The 16314-nt window shown below is 39.8% G+C and overlaps 3 protein-coding genes across 10 annotated transcripts; 1 reads left to right on the top strand and 2 right to left on the bottom strand.

Moving 5' to 3' along the window:
- Window positions 1-317: 317 nt before the first annotated feature.
- Window positions 318-2859, bottom strand: morn3 (MORN repeat containing 3). Of its 7 annotated transcripts, none has more exons than XM_010877562.4 (6): window positions 2757-2859; window positions 1867-2013; window positions 1473-1630; window positions 1146-1305; window positions 589-773; window positions 318-506 (listed from the first exon to the last, which is right to left on the bottom strand). In XM_010877562.4, exons 2-6 carry the CDS (start codon window positions 2009-2011, stop codon window positions 444-446), a joined length of 711 nt encoding a protein of 236 aa, XP_010875864.2. In that variant the 5' UTR covers window positions 2012-2013; window positions 2757-2859; the 3' UTR covers window positions 318-443. The 7 variants fall into 7 exon arrangements, with proteins under 7 accessions (XP_010875864.2, XP_010875861.2, XP_010875862.2 ...); XM_010877559.4 differs by lacking the exon at window positions 2757-2859 and adding an exon at window positions 2675-2756; XM_010877560.4 differs by lacking the exon at window positions 2757-2859 and adding an exon at window positions 2675-2756 and having other exon boundaries at window positions 1194-1305.
- Window positions 2860-5376: 2517 nt separating this feature from the next.
- tmem120b (transmembrane protein 120B) lies at window positions 5377-11229 on the top strand. Its single transcript, XM_010877566.4, has 12 exons — window positions 5377-5526; window positions 6045-6163; window positions 6294-6410; window positions 6821-6880; window positions 6975-7070; window positions 7157-7246; window positions 7369-7434; window positions 7586-7647; window positions 7776-7868; window positions 8631-8695; window positions 9089-9157; window positions 9370-11229. Exons 1-12 carry the CDS (start codon window positions 5464-5466, stop codon window positions 9484-9486), a joined length of 1017 nt encoding a protein of 338 aa, XP_010875868.1. The 5' UTR covers window positions 5377-5463; the 3' UTR covers window positions 9487-11229.
- A 239-nt stretch (window positions 11230-11468) lies between these two features.
- rhof (ras homolog family member F) lies at window positions 11469-16166 on the bottom strand. 2 transcript variants are annotated; one of them, XM_010877568.4, is made up of 6 exons: window positions 15923-16166; window positions 15611-15825; window positions 14837-14924; window positions 13718-13827; window positions 12675-12809; window positions 11469-12490 (listed from the first exon to the last, which is right to left on the bottom strand). In XM_010877568.4, exons 2-6 carry the CDS (start codon window positions 15743-15745, stop codon window positions 12326-12328), a joined length of 633 nt encoding a protein of 210 aa, XP_010875870.1. In that variant the 5' UTR covers window positions 15746-15825; window positions 15923-16166; the 3' UTR covers window positions 11469-12325. The 2 variants fall into 2 exon arrangements, with proteins under 2 accessions (XP_010875870.1, XP_010875871.1); XM_010877569.5 differs by having other exon boundaries at window positions 16013-16166.
- Window positions 16167-16314: the final 148 nt, after the last annotated feature.

Genomic DNA, 16314 nt, shown 5'->3' with positions numbered 1-16314 from the left:
GTTTTTGTTACGACAGAGGCTTCAACATGGCCTCCAATTATCTTGCACTGCTGTTTAACAGTGACTTGCACATTAACTGCACATTTCTTATCTAATGTTTTAATTTCCTCTTTAAGGATTACCGTCTGATCTCTTGTACAGTGAGTGGGTGGGTTTTTGGTAATGTAGCAGTTTCCTTTTATTTTGCTTCAAGGAGGAATGTGTTTGTAATACCTCATGTTGCCACTGGGACATATACTGTAGATGGCACCATTACCTAATTACACGTTTGACCATGTTAAGTTGTCCCAGTTCATAGAATTATAGTTACTAAGGTCTTCCTGATGTTGTGTTATCTTTATTCATTACATCATGATACCATTCTACAGCTTGGTAAGTGAGGATATTGGGCAGAGATCAATAGACATTCAGAGGGCCCTCCTAATGTTGTTCTTCAGTCTGTCTTATTCACTGTGGTGTGCTGATTGTGTTTCCATTAAAACTGATTGTACATCCAACAGAAGTACCTTTAAACAGAGAAAAGCAGTATTTCACCAACACATGCAATTCCCAGTAAAGACAAATCACTTCATAAGACTTAGGACTTACCTTAGGGATTGGATGTACCGTTGGCTTTGGTGCTTCTTCCCTTCCAAAGTCAGTCACTGTTCCACACTTGGCCACACCATCCACCCAGAAGCCCTCGTAGAGCTGCCCTTTGTCCAGGTAAAAAAACTTCCCATTTCCATTCTTTTTCCCATACTTCCAGTTGCCTTCATACCGGTTTCCATTGGCTTCAAAACAAACCAAAGAATTATTCTCTTAGCTGTACAGTGCGTAGTGCACATCCAATCAAACCCAAGCAGAATTCAAACCAAATAATCACTCTTAGCTGTACAGTGTGTAGTCCACATCCAATCAAACTCGAGCAGAATTCAAACCAAACACACATTTAATTAATGTGTCACTGTTGGCTCAGTAGTAACAAACGTGTTTCAATTGAGTAGCAGCTGTATTGACATGTTTTGGACTGCTCATCTAGACTCAGGATGATGCATTATAATTTAATATACAATTAATCTACCTTTGTAATCCTCTTACATATTCTGAAAATCTTCCGAGCATGTTAAGACTTATTTAATGTCCTTTAGGTAATATGCCCTTACACAGACGAAGCATGCCCTGTCCGTGTTGTTTGTCTTTTAGCCATTCACCCTCATATATGTCACCATTGTCATAGTACATCCTGCCCCAGCCGCTCCTCTGATCCTCACGCCATTCTCCCTCATAGGAGGCAGAGTCAGTGTAGAAGTAGGTCCCAAGACCCTAAGGAAGATTAGAAGATTTATAGAAACTGGCGTTTCAGTTTCACTGAGGCCAGTGATCTTACAATGAATGGAGAAATAGAATAGGCCTAGGTTTACATTAATATATTTTCAGCCTAACAATACAACCCAGTCCTGTGTAATCCCAACATGCAATTGAGTACATACATGCTTCTTGTCATTTCTCCATTCACCTGAGTATTCCCTTGAATACTCATATGGTGCAGACAAGAGCTTGCTGTAAATCCCGTATCCATCGCGTTTGCCATATTTCCAGTCCCCATCATAAATGGCCCCGTGTGTCTTCCAAGTTTGAGTTCCTTTACCTATGAAAATTAAAGGTACAGTGAGAAAAGCCAAACACAATAATTGGAGATCTAATTGATAAAATGTTTTACTAACCAAAAGTTATAGTGGATTATAAAACTATGAATAGAACCTCAACCTGTTGAAAGATTTGAAATTAAGGGAGAGTACCAGCCATCTCCAATGTGTGAATGGGTGACAGTAAGCCTAGGCCTAAAAGTACATTTTAAAAAAATCTGTTATGAAACATTAGTACCATGCTTCTTGTTGTCTAGCCAATCCCCTGTGTAATTATCTCCATTGACCGAAAAAATAGTGTGTCGCAGTCCACACTTCTGTGCCTTTCTGTCCCATAATTTTGCTAAGGGCTCCACTTGTCGAAGTTTCTTCAGATGAGGCATGGCTGAAAGAAAAACATTTATTTTCAAAAATTGTGTTTGCAAAAGGTCGGAACAATTTCGGAGTTTATCTCACAGGCCTGATTTGGAGGATACATTAAAAGGTAAAAAAGTTATTACACTTGCAATGATTCGACAGTCTATCGTACTAAGTAAGGCAGGTAACGTTGAAAATAGAATTTGTTTGCAGATGGTACAATGACCAGTTGGCTAATGTGCTACCCTACTGGGAGCCAGCTAACTGGTATTCTTATGCGTTACTTTTGCCAATTAAAAGCATAATAAACCCATATTGTACCTCATATTTCTCCAAGCGAACGATTCCTACTTTTAGCTCAATCCATTTATTTTTTAAACGTTCAAAGTAAAGTTAAATTTGACATCACGTCAGGATAGTAGGCTAGCTTGCTGACTGACTAGGTGGTAAATAGTGACAGCGTTCTATCACCACAGCAACCATTTTACGTAGACGTACAAATACGTTCTTGTAAATCATACTGCTCCCTTTGGCTATTTAGAACATACATACATGCACATATAGCATTGTTGTTCTTAAATTGGAAAAACATGATATACAAGAAAATATAGGTCAGGCAAACTTACAATATAAATAACTACTAAACATATCAATGAAAGAAATAGAAGACAAATCACTTTTCAGCTAACCGTTCAGTCCAAAAAAGTCCGTTCGTATAATTCTACAGTACAAATAGGCATACAATCCAGCATTATTATATGCCATAGTCACCCTTTGAACAATGCCCAGGATGTTGCCACAACGCTGTTAGGCAACCCTTGACCACTGCTGTGATACAGCAGGTTAGTAGGGGAGGATCTTAATGTACTGGGCTCCAGTGGAGGCCCCACATTGTGTCCAGAACCAGAGTCAAGTCCCAACCACACTGCCAGGGGTTGTGGGGTTGTTGCATCAATTCCCACTTGATATTTTGCAATAGCAGCAGTCATACTATTAAGTGGAGAACGAGCAGCCCTAATCCTATGTTGATTTCATGATGCCTTGCACATTTTCAAGGTTGCTAGTAGGCTACATTCCCCAATATTTAATTGTATACATGGTATCATTTTCATTGAATGCTTAATTTGGCTCTTTAGTAAAGGCGGTGCAGACCTAGTATTTTTTATTTAATTGGTTTACTGAACATTCCTCCCCAGTATACATGCTTTTGTATGTATGTTTTTTAAGAAGTATAATCAAGTTTTCTTGTGTCTCTTCCAGCAGTAGGGTCTTCAGATGTTTACCAACAACCAAATTTGGTGAAGAAACTCACCCTGTCTAGAGTAATGGGGAATGTACAGAAATGCTGTAGGATAGTGGGCTGTTTTCAGTGAAATCTGAAAATCTTCTGGCGAGAGGCGCAATCCTCAACCATACAATAACTTTAGCCATTTGCAACTGGAAAGTGGGCAAATTCACCAGTAAAAAGTTTCAGCAAACTCACTGATGGCTACATGAAGTGTTTGTCTCCAGTTAGAATATTGGCCGTAGGATTTGAGGTGAAGTACAAGGTTGAGTCTCTGAAAGTTTGTACATGTTATTTGTCTTTATTTTCTCATTTAAAATTGTAAGCTTAAGCAATCAAAAATAAATGTAGAAAATCTAGATTTGCAACACATGACAAGGGGAAAAATAAAATCACTAGCCTTGCACTTTCATTTAGTCTTCATCACTCTAAACATGTCCAAATGTTGTAAACCAAACATGTTACTTAATTTCAACTGATTGAATATATATATATAATAGGGGTCTCTATTTCGGAGTGTTGCGATATACCGCAATTGACAATAACCGTGATATATATATTTTTTAATATTGATAATATCGTACTCACTGGGCGAAACTGAAGTTGTATTTTTCCAAACACTCCTCTCGGTTTTTCTATACCTTATTCATGTCACCTATAGACAAACAATGTATGTGCTTAAACAAGGTGAAGGGACCTATGCACTGGTGTTGAAATCCATTAGCCCCACTAGAACCTCCGGGAGAGATCCGCAAAGACGTGCTGTTTTTGCCTATTCACATGGTTAAAAGGACTTTTTCCCAAAACCTCCTCTTGGTTTTTTCATAGCTTATTCATGGACAAACGATGCATTTGCTTAAACTGGACCTCTATCTTTTTATCAGTTCATCTGGATGCCTTTTCACTATCCATTAAGTGTAATTGTTCTTTTTGTACGAGTTTATTTTTTTATTTGTACAGTGATGGTCACAGACTCTCTCCACCTCCATACACTTACTTTGAGTGAAAGATGAATTTGACTGACAGCATTTTTTTTCCTTCAAATTTTGTATAGATACCACAATAATACCATTACTGTGGATTATTTTGGCACGATAATCGTGTTGTGAAAATCTGATATTGTGACAGCCCTAGGATCTATATTGTAATGTGTTAGCACGGAATATATCAATTAACAACCAAAATCGCCTTGCACCTAAAGGGTTTTGTCGGACTTCATGGCTGATCCCTAAGGAACAGGGTCCTCTGGTATGATCAGCCCATAGAGATGGGTAAAGCCCATGTTGGAACAGACACTATAATGCAGAGGTTCACAAAGTTTTTGACCTGTTACACTATTTACGAAAGAAATAAGACCTCAAGCAATTCACAATTTGCAACTTTGGTAAACTGTATTTTTCTTCCTGTTAGTCCCGTGGTAAATTTTTTCAAGCTTCGTGCAGATTTACTCTAACTCTTCATTTGACTTTGGCTTCTTTTGGTTATTTTCCCCACACAACTTTAATTTAGGTGTTAGAGTGACCACTGGCCCATCTGTAGACCTTTGCTCTAAGTAGGACTTAGTTGTGTTTGCAGAGTGTTTTGGTCAGTAACGTCCTGAACGTTTGTGCCAGTCAGTCTTACCTGAAAGCTGTACTAGAGCCCTTGAGCGTCCACCATTGACATTAGCCATCAGTGTATCTGTGCCGTAAGACTTTGGCCGAAGCGTGTACTTTGGTGCCAGATGACTGCCAGAAGTTGAGCGAGATCTTGGATTTTCTACAGTCTCTCAAGGGAGTGATTTTTGAGTACAGTTAATCAGATGTAGACAGATTTTTGGGTCTTCCACTAAGTTTTTTGTTTTTAGCTTTTCCTTATTTTTTATATATATTTTTTCTAAACAACTTCAGGTCATTACCCCCCAGTTTGGGAAACGTTAATATAATAGCATGCGTACAACGATGATTACTATTTTTATATCTACGGATAGTTGAAGGCCCGGTCCAGTAGAGTACTTTAAAATGGTGGAAACGTTTAGCGCTTAGAAAACCTAATTACGAGTTCTGTCCATCTCTATGTTACATTTCACAGTAGTGGGCAGTCCAGCGCATGCGTAGGAAATGAAAATTGGGAAGGGGGGGGGGGGAATCTGTAGCGGTCTGGTGGTTCTGTACTGCAAGTCGGAAGAACTAGCTAGTGCTGCTTAATGATACAATGTCACTGCAAAGGTGTCAAACTGAATGGGAAGAAATTGACCAAGAATATCAACAATTACAGGTAGGCCTATGTGTGAAGCGAGACATGACGTGGACTACCCCGTTCTGAAAGAGAGGATAATGATGTACTGTAGCTAGCTACTGGCCACGATTGTCCGCTCAGACTCGTAGTGGTAGCTCGCAAGCTAGGAATCCAAGTTTACGTTAGATCGATAACCCTTTGTCAAGTTAGCGTACTAGCTAGCTCGCCAAGTTGCTTCGGTTATCAGGTAACTTAGTACAATAGTCTGTACTCGGGAACTTTCCAATAATAGGTATGAATATCCTGCCACATCTGCAAGTCATTTGCAAGTCACTTGAATTATTGCAACCAGTTTTGTTCATCTTCAAATGTAACCAATGTTATATTAAATGTTAACTGGACAGTACTGTCAGTACGTTACTGTAGCTTGCGAGAGTCGTCTGATGTATAACCAGTACTTGTAAGCTACCCAGCCAAGCCGGTAAACTGCTAAAACATTTGAGTAACTTAGTGTACTGGTGAGCGATTTTCACATTTTTTTTTAATTGATTTTCTAGGAAACTCACAAATTGTACAGACAGAAGCTCGAAGAGCTTACCAACCTCCAAACGACATGCAGCAGTTCCATTTGTAAACAGAGGAAGGGTCTGAACGACCTCAGGCACAGCCTGCACCAGTAAGTAGTATACTCTTTGTGCTGGCAGCCTGATGTTATTGACACAGAATGGTTTGTTATTGTTTTCCTTTACCAAAGGTCCTCATGAATAGGGAACCTGAGAATTTTAATGTTTTCTGTTCATCCACAGGTGTACAAAAACAAGCAATGAAAAAGAAATTGAACTGATCAATGACATCCAAATGCAAATGAAAGAAAAAGAAAATGTTTTCTTTGATATGGAAGCCTATTTGCCAAAGAAGAACGGGTTAGTGTTTTTGAAGACATGTTAAATCATTTATATCGGTTTTTAGAAGAGGGGCTTAAAATCAGACTTTTTTGGGGTGTAAAATATCCTGGCCTTCCTAAGGCTTTTGTGAATATGCCGCTCATGTTCTGCTCATACTTTCTATATGCAGAGAATGGGCTAAGGGTAAATTATGTTTAATGATAAAAAATAAAATTGTCTGCAAGATCACAATACTATATATCCGTGAACCAAATTCAGGAGCGTAGTATAATGTTACTATAATGTAAAGACTCAGCACATTTTCTTCTAAACTCAACCACACACATGAGCAGGCCTTGCTACAGTTTAAAGCTCAAGCACATCATTCAAAACACTTCCCAGATTGTCATTAGTTGTCGAAGCATATTCTAACATGTCTTTCTTAACAGATTGTATTTAAATTTGGTCCTGGGCAATGTGAATGTAACACTTCTCAGCAACCAGGCAAAGTAAGGGTGTTGCATTTGTTATTACAAAATATGTAATTGTCACATCCAAATGGTTTCTAAATCTTAATTATGTTTGTTCCTTTTTCTGGAACAGATTTGCCTACAAAGACGAATATGAGAAATTCAAGCTTTTTATGACAATAATCTTGATGTTTGGTGCCATAACCTGTCTCTTCTTGCTCAATTACCGGTGAGTTATGTTATATATTTGATGTTTACCTGTCTCACATTTTGTTCAAAATAGATGTAGCCTGAATGTCTGTTCTGCTGTTGAAGTGTTACAGATGAAATCTTTAACTTCTTGCTGGTTTGGTACTACTGTACATTGACCATAAGGGAAAGCATCCTAATGAGCAATGGGTCCAGGTGAGTTACAGAACTTTTATGTGAGACAGAATTATTAATTCCCTCCATGATTAAAATGCTATGCTAGCATGTGGTCCTACTTCTCTTTCTTTATTCTAATTCCAGCAAATGTGTCCTTTCAGGATCAAAGGCTGGTGGGTCTCCCATCATTATGTTTCCACCTTTCTATCAGGTGTAATGCTTACCTGGTAAGAATTTAATTAATATTCTACTTTAACATTTCTCATTAAATGCTGTCAGTGAAAAGCTAATTTCCTTGACTGTTTGCCCTTGAAAAAGATTGATAAATAAATGTTGTCTGATGAATTGATTGGTTCCTCTGTTGGTTTCTTCTCAAAGGCCAGAGGGGTCCATGTATCAGATGTTCAGAAGCCAATTCCTTGCCTTCTCCATTTATCAGAGTATGCGTCTGCATTCTCATTTGTGTTGAGTGTTTTGAAAACAAGTGGCCAATGGCCCAAATTATGATTCTGTGAGTCTGACATTACTCATGTGATGGTTTGTTCAAATTCAACCCTCTGTTTTTCAGGCTTTGTGCAGTTTCTTCAGTATTACTACCAAAGTGGCTGTTTGTACAGGTTACGAGCTTTAGGGGAGAGAAATCAATTGGACCTTACAGTGGGTAAGATGAGCTCATTTTCCATTTTGTACAATTCCTAACGCTTGCTTATTGGTTAGGCTTGGGGAACAGCTGTGAGATTTGGAATAATTCAGAAATTGCTTTTTTTTATACTTCCAATAAATCTGAGATATATTCAAATCTGTGTGTATTATTCAAAAATATAGGTGTCAAATTGATTGTTCCCCTATTGTTTTAATACTGAAATGGTCATTGCATGTGACTAATTAAGCTTTTTATGATTATTATTTAGTGGATTTTGATATGGGCTTGTAGTTATTGTCTTGCTTGAAAAGGCAACTGACTAAAATGGCCTGGTACCGGTTAAAGTTCATGATGTCATTGCCATTGGGGTTTTTACGCTTGAGCAAGTTGTTTAATGTTGAAACATTCTGAATCTGGCCCCATGATAGAAAATGTTGTCATTGATGCATTTAATGGGCACTTTATTTAAGCAGGCTATCTTTTAGAATGTCCATGTCTACTTCTGGTGAGATGGGGCTAAATGCAATCTCACAATCAGTATACAGCTGCACTTTGAACAGATTGTTAGTCAAGAGGATAAAGGTTGTGTACCTCATGACACACAATGTTAAGCTCTGTTTTTGATATAGCTTACTGTACTGTCCTCACCATGACATGCTTAGATCTAATTAGACCTCTATAAAGCTTGTCGAATCAAACGTAGACCAGCTGTATTTCAGTAGTTGGTGCTTTACTGGGTGTGAGTCCACCATTAGTAATGAATGTGTTTCTGTTTTGCAGAGGGGTTTCAGTCATGGATGTGGAGAGGCCTCACCTTCCTCCTGCCGTTCCTGTTCTTTGGCCATGTAAGTCCAACACAGACGTGGTCAGGATGTCTTCGTTTTCCTACCTTTCTCCAACTTTCAGCTGGAGACATTGAAGTGTCAAACTTAAGAACCTAGCAGTGACAAACTCCACCATAGCTGTGCTTAAGTGGTCATCTGGGGAGGAGGTCAGGCCAAGGTCTGGCTGGTTGCCAGCAGGTTTCACCCAGACTGGGATGAGGCATTGTGGGGAATGAGTGAAGCGCGGGGATTGCAGAATGTCGCCCCATTGTAAAGGCCGGCATTTTGTTCCGTAGTTCAGTGGAGACGATGCTAACGTTTACGTGTGCACATTGCAAGACGAGGTGCCACGCTTGTGTTCTGTAAAAAGGTTTCGGCTCTTGAGCTTTTTCTCTCTCCCCCTCCCCTTGACAGTTCTGGCAGCTATACAATGCTATGACCCTGTTTCGGCTGGCAGGACATGAAGACTGTAAAGAGTGGCAGGTAAGAGTCTTTATACAGTCCTGTTTTTAAGTTCGTCCTGTACCACGTGCCCTCCCTCCCCCCCTGTCTTGTGCACTCTTCCCGGGAGCTCTCTTAAGTGGATAATCATTACTGGTCGAGGCCTGCTCTCCATTGGTTGGTAAACCTTGTATTTGTGTTGTCTATCGTAATGACACCACTGATGTCGGTCTTGATGCGTTTGTGTCTTTCAGGTGTTTATGTTGGGGCTGACCTTTCTTGTGCTATTTCTGGGGAATTTTCTGACCACGTTAAAAGTTGTTCACCAGAAGGTCCAGGAAAAACCAGAGAAAGTGCAGAAGCAGGAGTGAGGAAATGGAACTTCGGACTGCCAAGATGCCAGTAACCATGAGGCAAAATGGCACTTTGATACGCACAATCGGTGGGAATATGGACTGCGGAGGGTTTGTGCCAGGGAGAACGTAGCTAACAGACCATCGGGTGTCTTGGGCTTTGAAGAAAGCTGTAACATTAATCAATAACCTTGGCTGAATGTGCTTTCGTTTAGCTTGTCGTTGTTCTTGCTACACATGCAGTCACAACACAAAGTGGTTTCTTTGGGCAGATGAACGGCTGCAGTCCTGGACCGTCTGAGGCTTGACCCTGTAGATTTACAGTAATTGGACTGACCGTTTCATTATGTTGACGATGGCATTTTAGGTTGGATCATGAACAACGTGTACAGAGAGCCATTCTTCAAACTATATGCAACAACAAACATGTAGCGTTTAAGTTGTGAGAAAAGGTTAGTTTACGTAAGTATATCTACTGTCAGTACTTTCTACAGCTGTTGTCAGTATGACATTTTGAATAGATCCAGGGCACAGCCATGTTTTTCACAGTTATTAGCAACTACAAGTGTCTGTCATTTGTCATTTTTCAGTACAGATGCATTGAACTATATTTCTGCCAGGGGAGGATAACGACATGTTGCTGCAGGTCTGAATAACATCAAGTAAAGCCTGTATCTCAATTCAGCAAGGTACCTGCCATGACTAAGACTGTAAAAATGTACCAACTTTAAAAGCAGTAGGTTACTGTCATTGTGAAGGGGTTGATTTGGCAACCAAACATGACAGCCGTTCTATTTTTCCATAATGAATATTATTACATACTAATGATAATGCTAAAATCACTGTAAGGGTTTCTTTCCCTCCTGTGATGTTCTGCACTGTGTTAATGAGTGCCTGGTGTTGCAACTTCTCAAACAGTAGATTCAGCACGAGTAAAAAAAAGTATCTGAAAACTCCAGCGATTTAGTTGAAAACGAACCCTTTTAATTAATGATTCTTTTGAGATATTTGTCCAATTCAGGTTGTGAAGAAGGTGCTGGTTGTTGGTGTTGACCTTGGTCACCGTACACTTTAAAGCTCAACAACAAACAATTGCTGCTATGTTTTTGAGCACCAGTACTGTGAACAAATAATGGGAAATAATGTATTGCACACAAAAGTGCTGGAATAGTGTAGCTATATAAGCCTGCTGACCTGCACCAAGTGTATTGGAATGTGTCATCTCTAAACCATGGCCAAATCTTAAGAGCTTTTGTACCTATTTTCAGCATTTGATTTTGAACTGTAGTATTGGATGTGCATTTTGAACAAATGGTTTGGTCTGAACAATTTTAGTTCAGGGCTCTCTAATGCCTTATCTTTCCCTGTAGCTGGATGTGTGAGTTTGTTCCAATTGAAATCAGTTGTTCTGTTATTGACAAAATGTAAGGTCTTAGACAATAGTATTGTTTTCATAAAAAAAAGGCTTTTAGTCTTGGAAGGAACCACTATTTTGTAATACCTGTAAAAGCTGAAGCATGTTATTGATCACTGGACAAATGTTACATTCAGTTTATAATGTTAACCCTGCCACAATGCACTACACTGGAGATCCTATTTCCTCATGTATTGTTCTATTGGTTTCATGTTATGGGTGGTTCCATCGTATGTCTGGAAGAAGCGGTGTAACAAGAAACTATGGACAAAGTTGATTGATTCTGTCTCGCTGCATTTTTTCGCTTAGTGTACATTACTATAAGAAAAATAAAACACCTGATTTAATTTTCTATTTTCCATGCTTTTAGTTGTCAACACTGGGGCGGTCGATTATTTCAACAGATTAATTGTTTATTTTGCATCTGCTTTGTTTGATGTAATAATATACGTTACAAAAGTGTCAGCTCCCTCGTGGGAAGAGCATGTTGGACTTATTTCCATTCGATAATATATACAACCGTGTGCTGTAATTTTACAGCTATGAAATATTGATAAGAAATTCATGTATTTGCTTAGCAAGAAAGTACATCAATCAGCTTCCCATTTTATTCCGTTGCCTATCTACTACGTGACAGTGTTGTCAGTTTTTCATAGCAACCACCACTAGTGGGCATCGTCTATAACATTGAACGGCAATAAATAGTTGTTCAGGTAATGGAAGGAGCGGCGGTTTCAGCATTCAACCACACTAGCAGGAAGTTGTTGTAAATTCTTCTGCCAATGAAAACGGTTCAGCATCTCATTCAGATGATGCTATACTCTTTACAAACATGCGAAGAGTATACTCGTTCTCTGTAGAATGGATAAGCTTACATTAACATGTCTAATAAGGACATTTTCCCTGAGTAGAAATCCATCCGCAGAAGGCTTCCGGAAATAGATGAGTTAATCAAGTAATACAAAGTACAGTAAGTCAGTGCATCTAAAACTTACTTGACATTGACAATCAACCACCCTGATGAAATAACTCTAATAATACAGAAGACCAAAAAATAGTAACTTATCAAGAGACATTGGAATACCTTCTATGAAACAATCTCAATCTACTTTTATAATTCGCTCACTTGCACCCTGACATTATGTGTAGGCAGCTATTAATAACACCTACTCAGGAATCCATCTCCATCCTTAAAAACCTTAGCAGACATTAGGTCAGTGTTCGATATCATTGTCCAGATCCCAAAGGCATGAATTGGCTGGGGATGTGGTCTCCACCATGGTGTCTTGTTGAAGCTTACTTGGGAACGACCCAGGATGTGGCAGGCAGTTGTTTCCTAATGGACAAGCAGCAGATGGTGTAGATTTGGCACGTAAGACCAGGCGACGGGTCGTCCTGTTGTGACAACGCTCTTCTGACCTCTGTCCTTTCACTGGAACTAGGTCACAGAACCACACAGTGCTTCTTCTTTGTACGGTGTCTTGCTTTGCGGCTGAATGCAAGGGCTTTTTTAGTTGCCTCTCTGAAAATATCTTCCACATTCTCCCGGTATTTGGCTGAACACTCCAAATAAAGCTCAGAACTCATATGCTGCCTGGTCTCTTCGCCCTGTGGAACCAAACAAAGAGCATTCATTTGAATGGCAGAAGAATACTGGATCCAACCCAGAGACTGGAACACGGGTGAATTGGAGAAGGTGTACAAGGATCAAACATTAGAGCCATTTAAAGGCCACAATCCATCATGTGAATGGTTGAAGCCGAAGCTGCAGACAACAGAAAGAAATGGTAACCTGTGTGTATGTGATGGGAGCCTGGTCCATGGCTTTGAGCTTCCTAGTACGCTCTTTGTCCTTCCGTAGGTCAGTCTTACAGCCAATCAGAATAACTGGAACATCACGACAGAAGTGGTTCACTTCCGGGTACCACTATGTGAGAAAGCAGAAGAAAGTAAAACAAGAGGTTAAAGGGTCAGCTCAAACCTATCCTTTGGGATTATTCTAGGTGTCCACAAAAAAAAAAATTGAGCGCAACAATATTTGTATTGACCGGACCTATAAAGGACCAACAGCCCAAACCCTGATGAGTCATTAACTGGCCACAGGAAAATGTAACTAGCAGACATAGACAGGTTGTTAGGGTTTGGCTCTACATCCGCTGCATCACACACCCAGGTATCGGTTGTACAGTACAAACAGGTGTGTTTTCTTTTGTGTATATACACCCCCCCCTCCCCTGCAGTAGGGTTTCGTGCTACAGTGTCTACAATGGGATTCTTCCAGCACAGTCCCAGATTGCTTTTCAGGCAGAGCCACTGGGTCAAAGTCAAGGCAGCCTGGTTGATTCACGTGTAGCAAAGGGTGTAAACAGCCATTTCAATATCTGTCTATTTATCAAACTACATTCCTGCCGGGTAATAATGTTTAACCATTGATAAGCGGGGAATTCCCACAATGCCTTAACCCATCTCTTTGTTGTTACTGATGTTGGGTATGTTATCAAAAATACACTTAGTTAATTGTTAGGTTTATCATACACCATACTAGAAGAGAAATTCCCAACATCCTGTCAAATTCTCACTGATGTGGCCTAAAGTGGTTTTGGGGGTCTAAGCAGCTGCCTCCAGTGCAAATGTGCTGCTACAAGAGGGGTTAAAATCCCACAGCTTTTTAGAAGAAAGTTTCTCAGTCTTTCCTCTCTGTCCCTGTTCATAAAAGCTTACAAATGCATGAAAATACATATCTTTAGCGTTTGCTGTTGTCGGGTAGAATATGAATGTCATTGGCAGTCACTGCATAATGTAATGTCGTTGATGACTTCTAGGCAGTGAACTCACCTTGATTAAAACATTTTCAAAACTGGTGGGGTTGGTCACATCATAACAAATTAACACCAGGTTGGCATTCTGGTAGGACAGGGGCCTCAAACGATCATAGTCATCTTGGCCTGAAAACGGTACACACAAATAAACACTCAGTGAGTTTTTGGTGAACATTTAAAAGACAACACAGACAAATGTAAGAGAGGATCTGATCCATTTGGCTAATACATGCAGGCAAAGAATGTTACAAAAAAAGTATCTAACCGGAAACATGTTCCGCTTTTCTAGCAACAACCTTTAGCATGTAACAAGCTGATACAGGACCCATGCGGGGGGGGGGGGGGTGAGTTACAAAACCACATGCTTGCTTCAACTTCCTTTTCCTGTAAAATAACGTGGTGGGTGCAGCGTTAAGGCTATGATAAACTGGTGACTCACAGTGGAGACTGTGCTGTTGCATGTGACATGTCCAACACCTAAATCAGGATTAACCCTGCAGTAGTATCAAATAATCCCCGAGGTAATCAACGCAGATGCAAACAGCCTTCTTAAACAAACCTCCGCATCACCTGTCTCACATTCTGCAACAATGCTGCTTGTTTTGCGTCAGAGCTGCAAGAGGACAAAGTGTGAAGATCACTCCGATGTTGCGTCATAGTCACCCAAAAAAACAAGACATTTACTACAACATGTCCTGTTCTGTTCTGTTGTCTACCACCGGCAGCACCAGTGTACCAAAATGGTGGGTATGTGGAAATGCACTTAGCATTTAAAGGTGATCAAAGGCCATTTTCATCACACTTTTACCAGTCTGTCAGCAAACTAGTGGCCTGTTTGTTTTTACTGCTTTATCTAAAATTAGAGTGTCTTTAAACTGATGGGTACATTTGTTTCTTATTTCAGCAATTTCCAAATTTCTGAACGAACCAATTGTCTGGATATGTGTGACCTCTGGTGACAGTATATTAATCTTTGAGTTTTTCAACTACAGCACATTATCTGTTCACAGATCTGCTTTCAGAGAAGGTTATTTGTTCAAGCTAAACATACAAGGTGACGTCATACCTGCAGAACCAAGATCCACACCCTACATTCCTTCCTAACTTAATGATTATGTTGGATATGGGACTTTACCAGCCGTGTCGTAGAGGTTGAGCCGAATCTCCTTTCCTCCATAGGTGACTGTGGTAACATATTTCTCAAACACAGATGGAGCATACTTCTGTTAAACAGAAAGGGCAAAGGCAGAAAGAAATTCAGTATTTCAATAATTTAGCTTTTCATTGACAGGATGCTGTAAAATACACACAGTTAAAACATCTGTGTAATTCAAACAAAGCTGAACAGATTGCAGCAGATTTTGTAATATTCTACACAGGATATTACCTTAATTATGTTACATTTCTTTGGAAAGGGTAGCCTGTATTTTGAATAGTTATATCGCAGTTCTCACTTAGCATGTTTTTGGTAAGCTAAATTCATATATTTTAGTCTCAAATATTCATTACAAATTTTTATGCTAGAATTCTGTTATTACTGCCATGTGCTGTGTGAAATAAACATAAATCTATGAACAAATCTTTAAATATAAATGGCAATAGAAAAACTAAATATTTGTATTAAGACACAATTTAGTCCAATTAAATATACATGAAAAACACTTTCCATTATACAGGAGTGGCGCAAATCTTCATATCACTCCTGACAGGAAAACATTTTTAATTTCTGACCCAACCTCTGAGTGTGGATTTGTGATGTCATCCCCAAAAAGGAACAAATGAATAATGACTTCATAACTCAATAGATGTTTTTTAAGTGTGAATGTGCACAGTCAATGGAACAACACCCCTTAGTTATTCGGACACACCGGAATTCAAGAGATGCCATTAGATGCTGTGCTGTTCTTACCTCTGGAAAGTCTCCTTTAGCATATACCATTAGAAGGGAGGTTTTCCCACATCCCCCGTCACCCACAATAACAATTTTGAGTTCTTCTCCCTTCTTGGTGCTGCCATTGCTTGTCACTGTGCCGTTGTGTGTCATATCTCCTTTGTAATTACCGAATAGTCACCATCAGACAGATGCCGGGGTGAAGTCAATCCCTCCAAACTGGGACATTACCCCTGTCAGTGGGGCCCCGAAAATGTTTTTAAACAAATGGAGCTTAGATAACCTTGTAAGAACAAAACAGCGCCAGCATGAGAGAGGAACAAACCAAACCTAGGTTCAGGTGTCTCTGCTCTGTTCACCACTTCCTGTTCCTCCTCCAAACTCGATTGCCTGTGGTTCTGAATAAGCTTTGCTTCTCACCCTCATCAATTTGTTCACCAGAAGCATCTCTGTGATGAGACCTCAGTCATGCAATAAGTCAGTCTGCTGCTGTTCCCGTCTCCCTCCTTCCCCCCCGTCTCTTCAGTTATCTGTCCAGTTCCAACACATAACTGGGTTGGCCTTGAGACACAGCCTCTATTGAGGTGTGTTGTGTGTACTGCAGTAGACTTGTGGGTAATTTGCTTTCCCTCTGTGCTCTCCCGCTCTCAGAGTAGAAACCAATAATGATCAGTGGTATCTGGGTATTGGTGCTCTGTGATATATAGAGCCATCATTGAGAT

The sequence above is a fragment of the Esox lucius genome, chromosome 14 (genome assembly GCF_011004845.1).
Source record: "Esox lucius isolate fEsoLuc1 chromosome 14, fEsoLuc1.pri, whole genome shotgun sequence".
NCBI classification, from domain to species: domain Eukaryota; kingdom Metazoa; phylum Chordata; class Actinopteri; order Esociformes; family Esocidae; genus Esox; species Esox lucius.
Note: the sequence above shows the minus strand (reverse complement) of the source record. Positions and strands in the feature narration are given on the sequence as shown.

What these genes read in the sequence shown, in the direction of transcription:
- morn3 (XM_010877559.4), bottom strand. Translation starts at nt 2,750, where the DNA reads ATGGCATATAATAATGCTGGATTGTATGCCTATTTGTACTGTAGAATT. An exon ending in GCTAGACAACAAGAAGCATG is followed by an intron (nt 1,631 to 1,866) that starts GTACTAATGTTT and finishes TAATTTTCATAG; the next exon opens with GTAAAGGAACTCAAACTTGG. An exon ending in ACAGGGCATGCTTCGTCTGT is followed by an intron (nt 774 to 1,145) that starts GTAAGGGCATAT and finishes TTTGTTTTGAAG; the next exon opens with CCAATGGAAACCGGTATGAA.
- tmem120b (XM_010877566.4), top strand. Translation starts at nt 5,464, where the DNA reads ATGTCACTGCAAAGGTGTCAAACTGAATGGGAAGAAATTGACCAAGAA. An exon ending in TGCCTTCTCCATTTATCAGA is followed by an intron (nt 7,648 to 7,775) that starts GTATGCGTCTGC and finishes TCTGTTTTTCAG; the next exon opens with GCTTTGTGCAGTTTCTTCAG. An exon ending in AAGACTGTAAAGAGTGGCAG is followed by an intron (nt 9,158 to 9,369) that starts GTAAGAGTCTTT and finishes TGTGTCTTTCAG; the next exon opens with GTGTTTATGTTGGGGCTGAC.
- rhof (XM_010877568.4), bottom strand. Translation starts at nt 15,745, where the DNA reads ATGACACACAACGGCACAGTGACAAGCAATGGCAGCACCAAGAAGGGA. An exon ending in CTAAAGGAGACTTTCCAGAG is followed by an intron (nt 14,925 to 15,610) that starts GTAAGAACAGCA and finishes TCTGTTTAACAG; the next exon opens with AAGTATGCTCCATCTGTGTT. An exon ending in CTCCCATCACATACACACAG is followed by an intron (nt 12,491 to 12,674) that starts GTTACCATTTCT and finishes TTGGTTCCACAG; the next exon opens with GGCGAAGAGACCAGGCAGCA.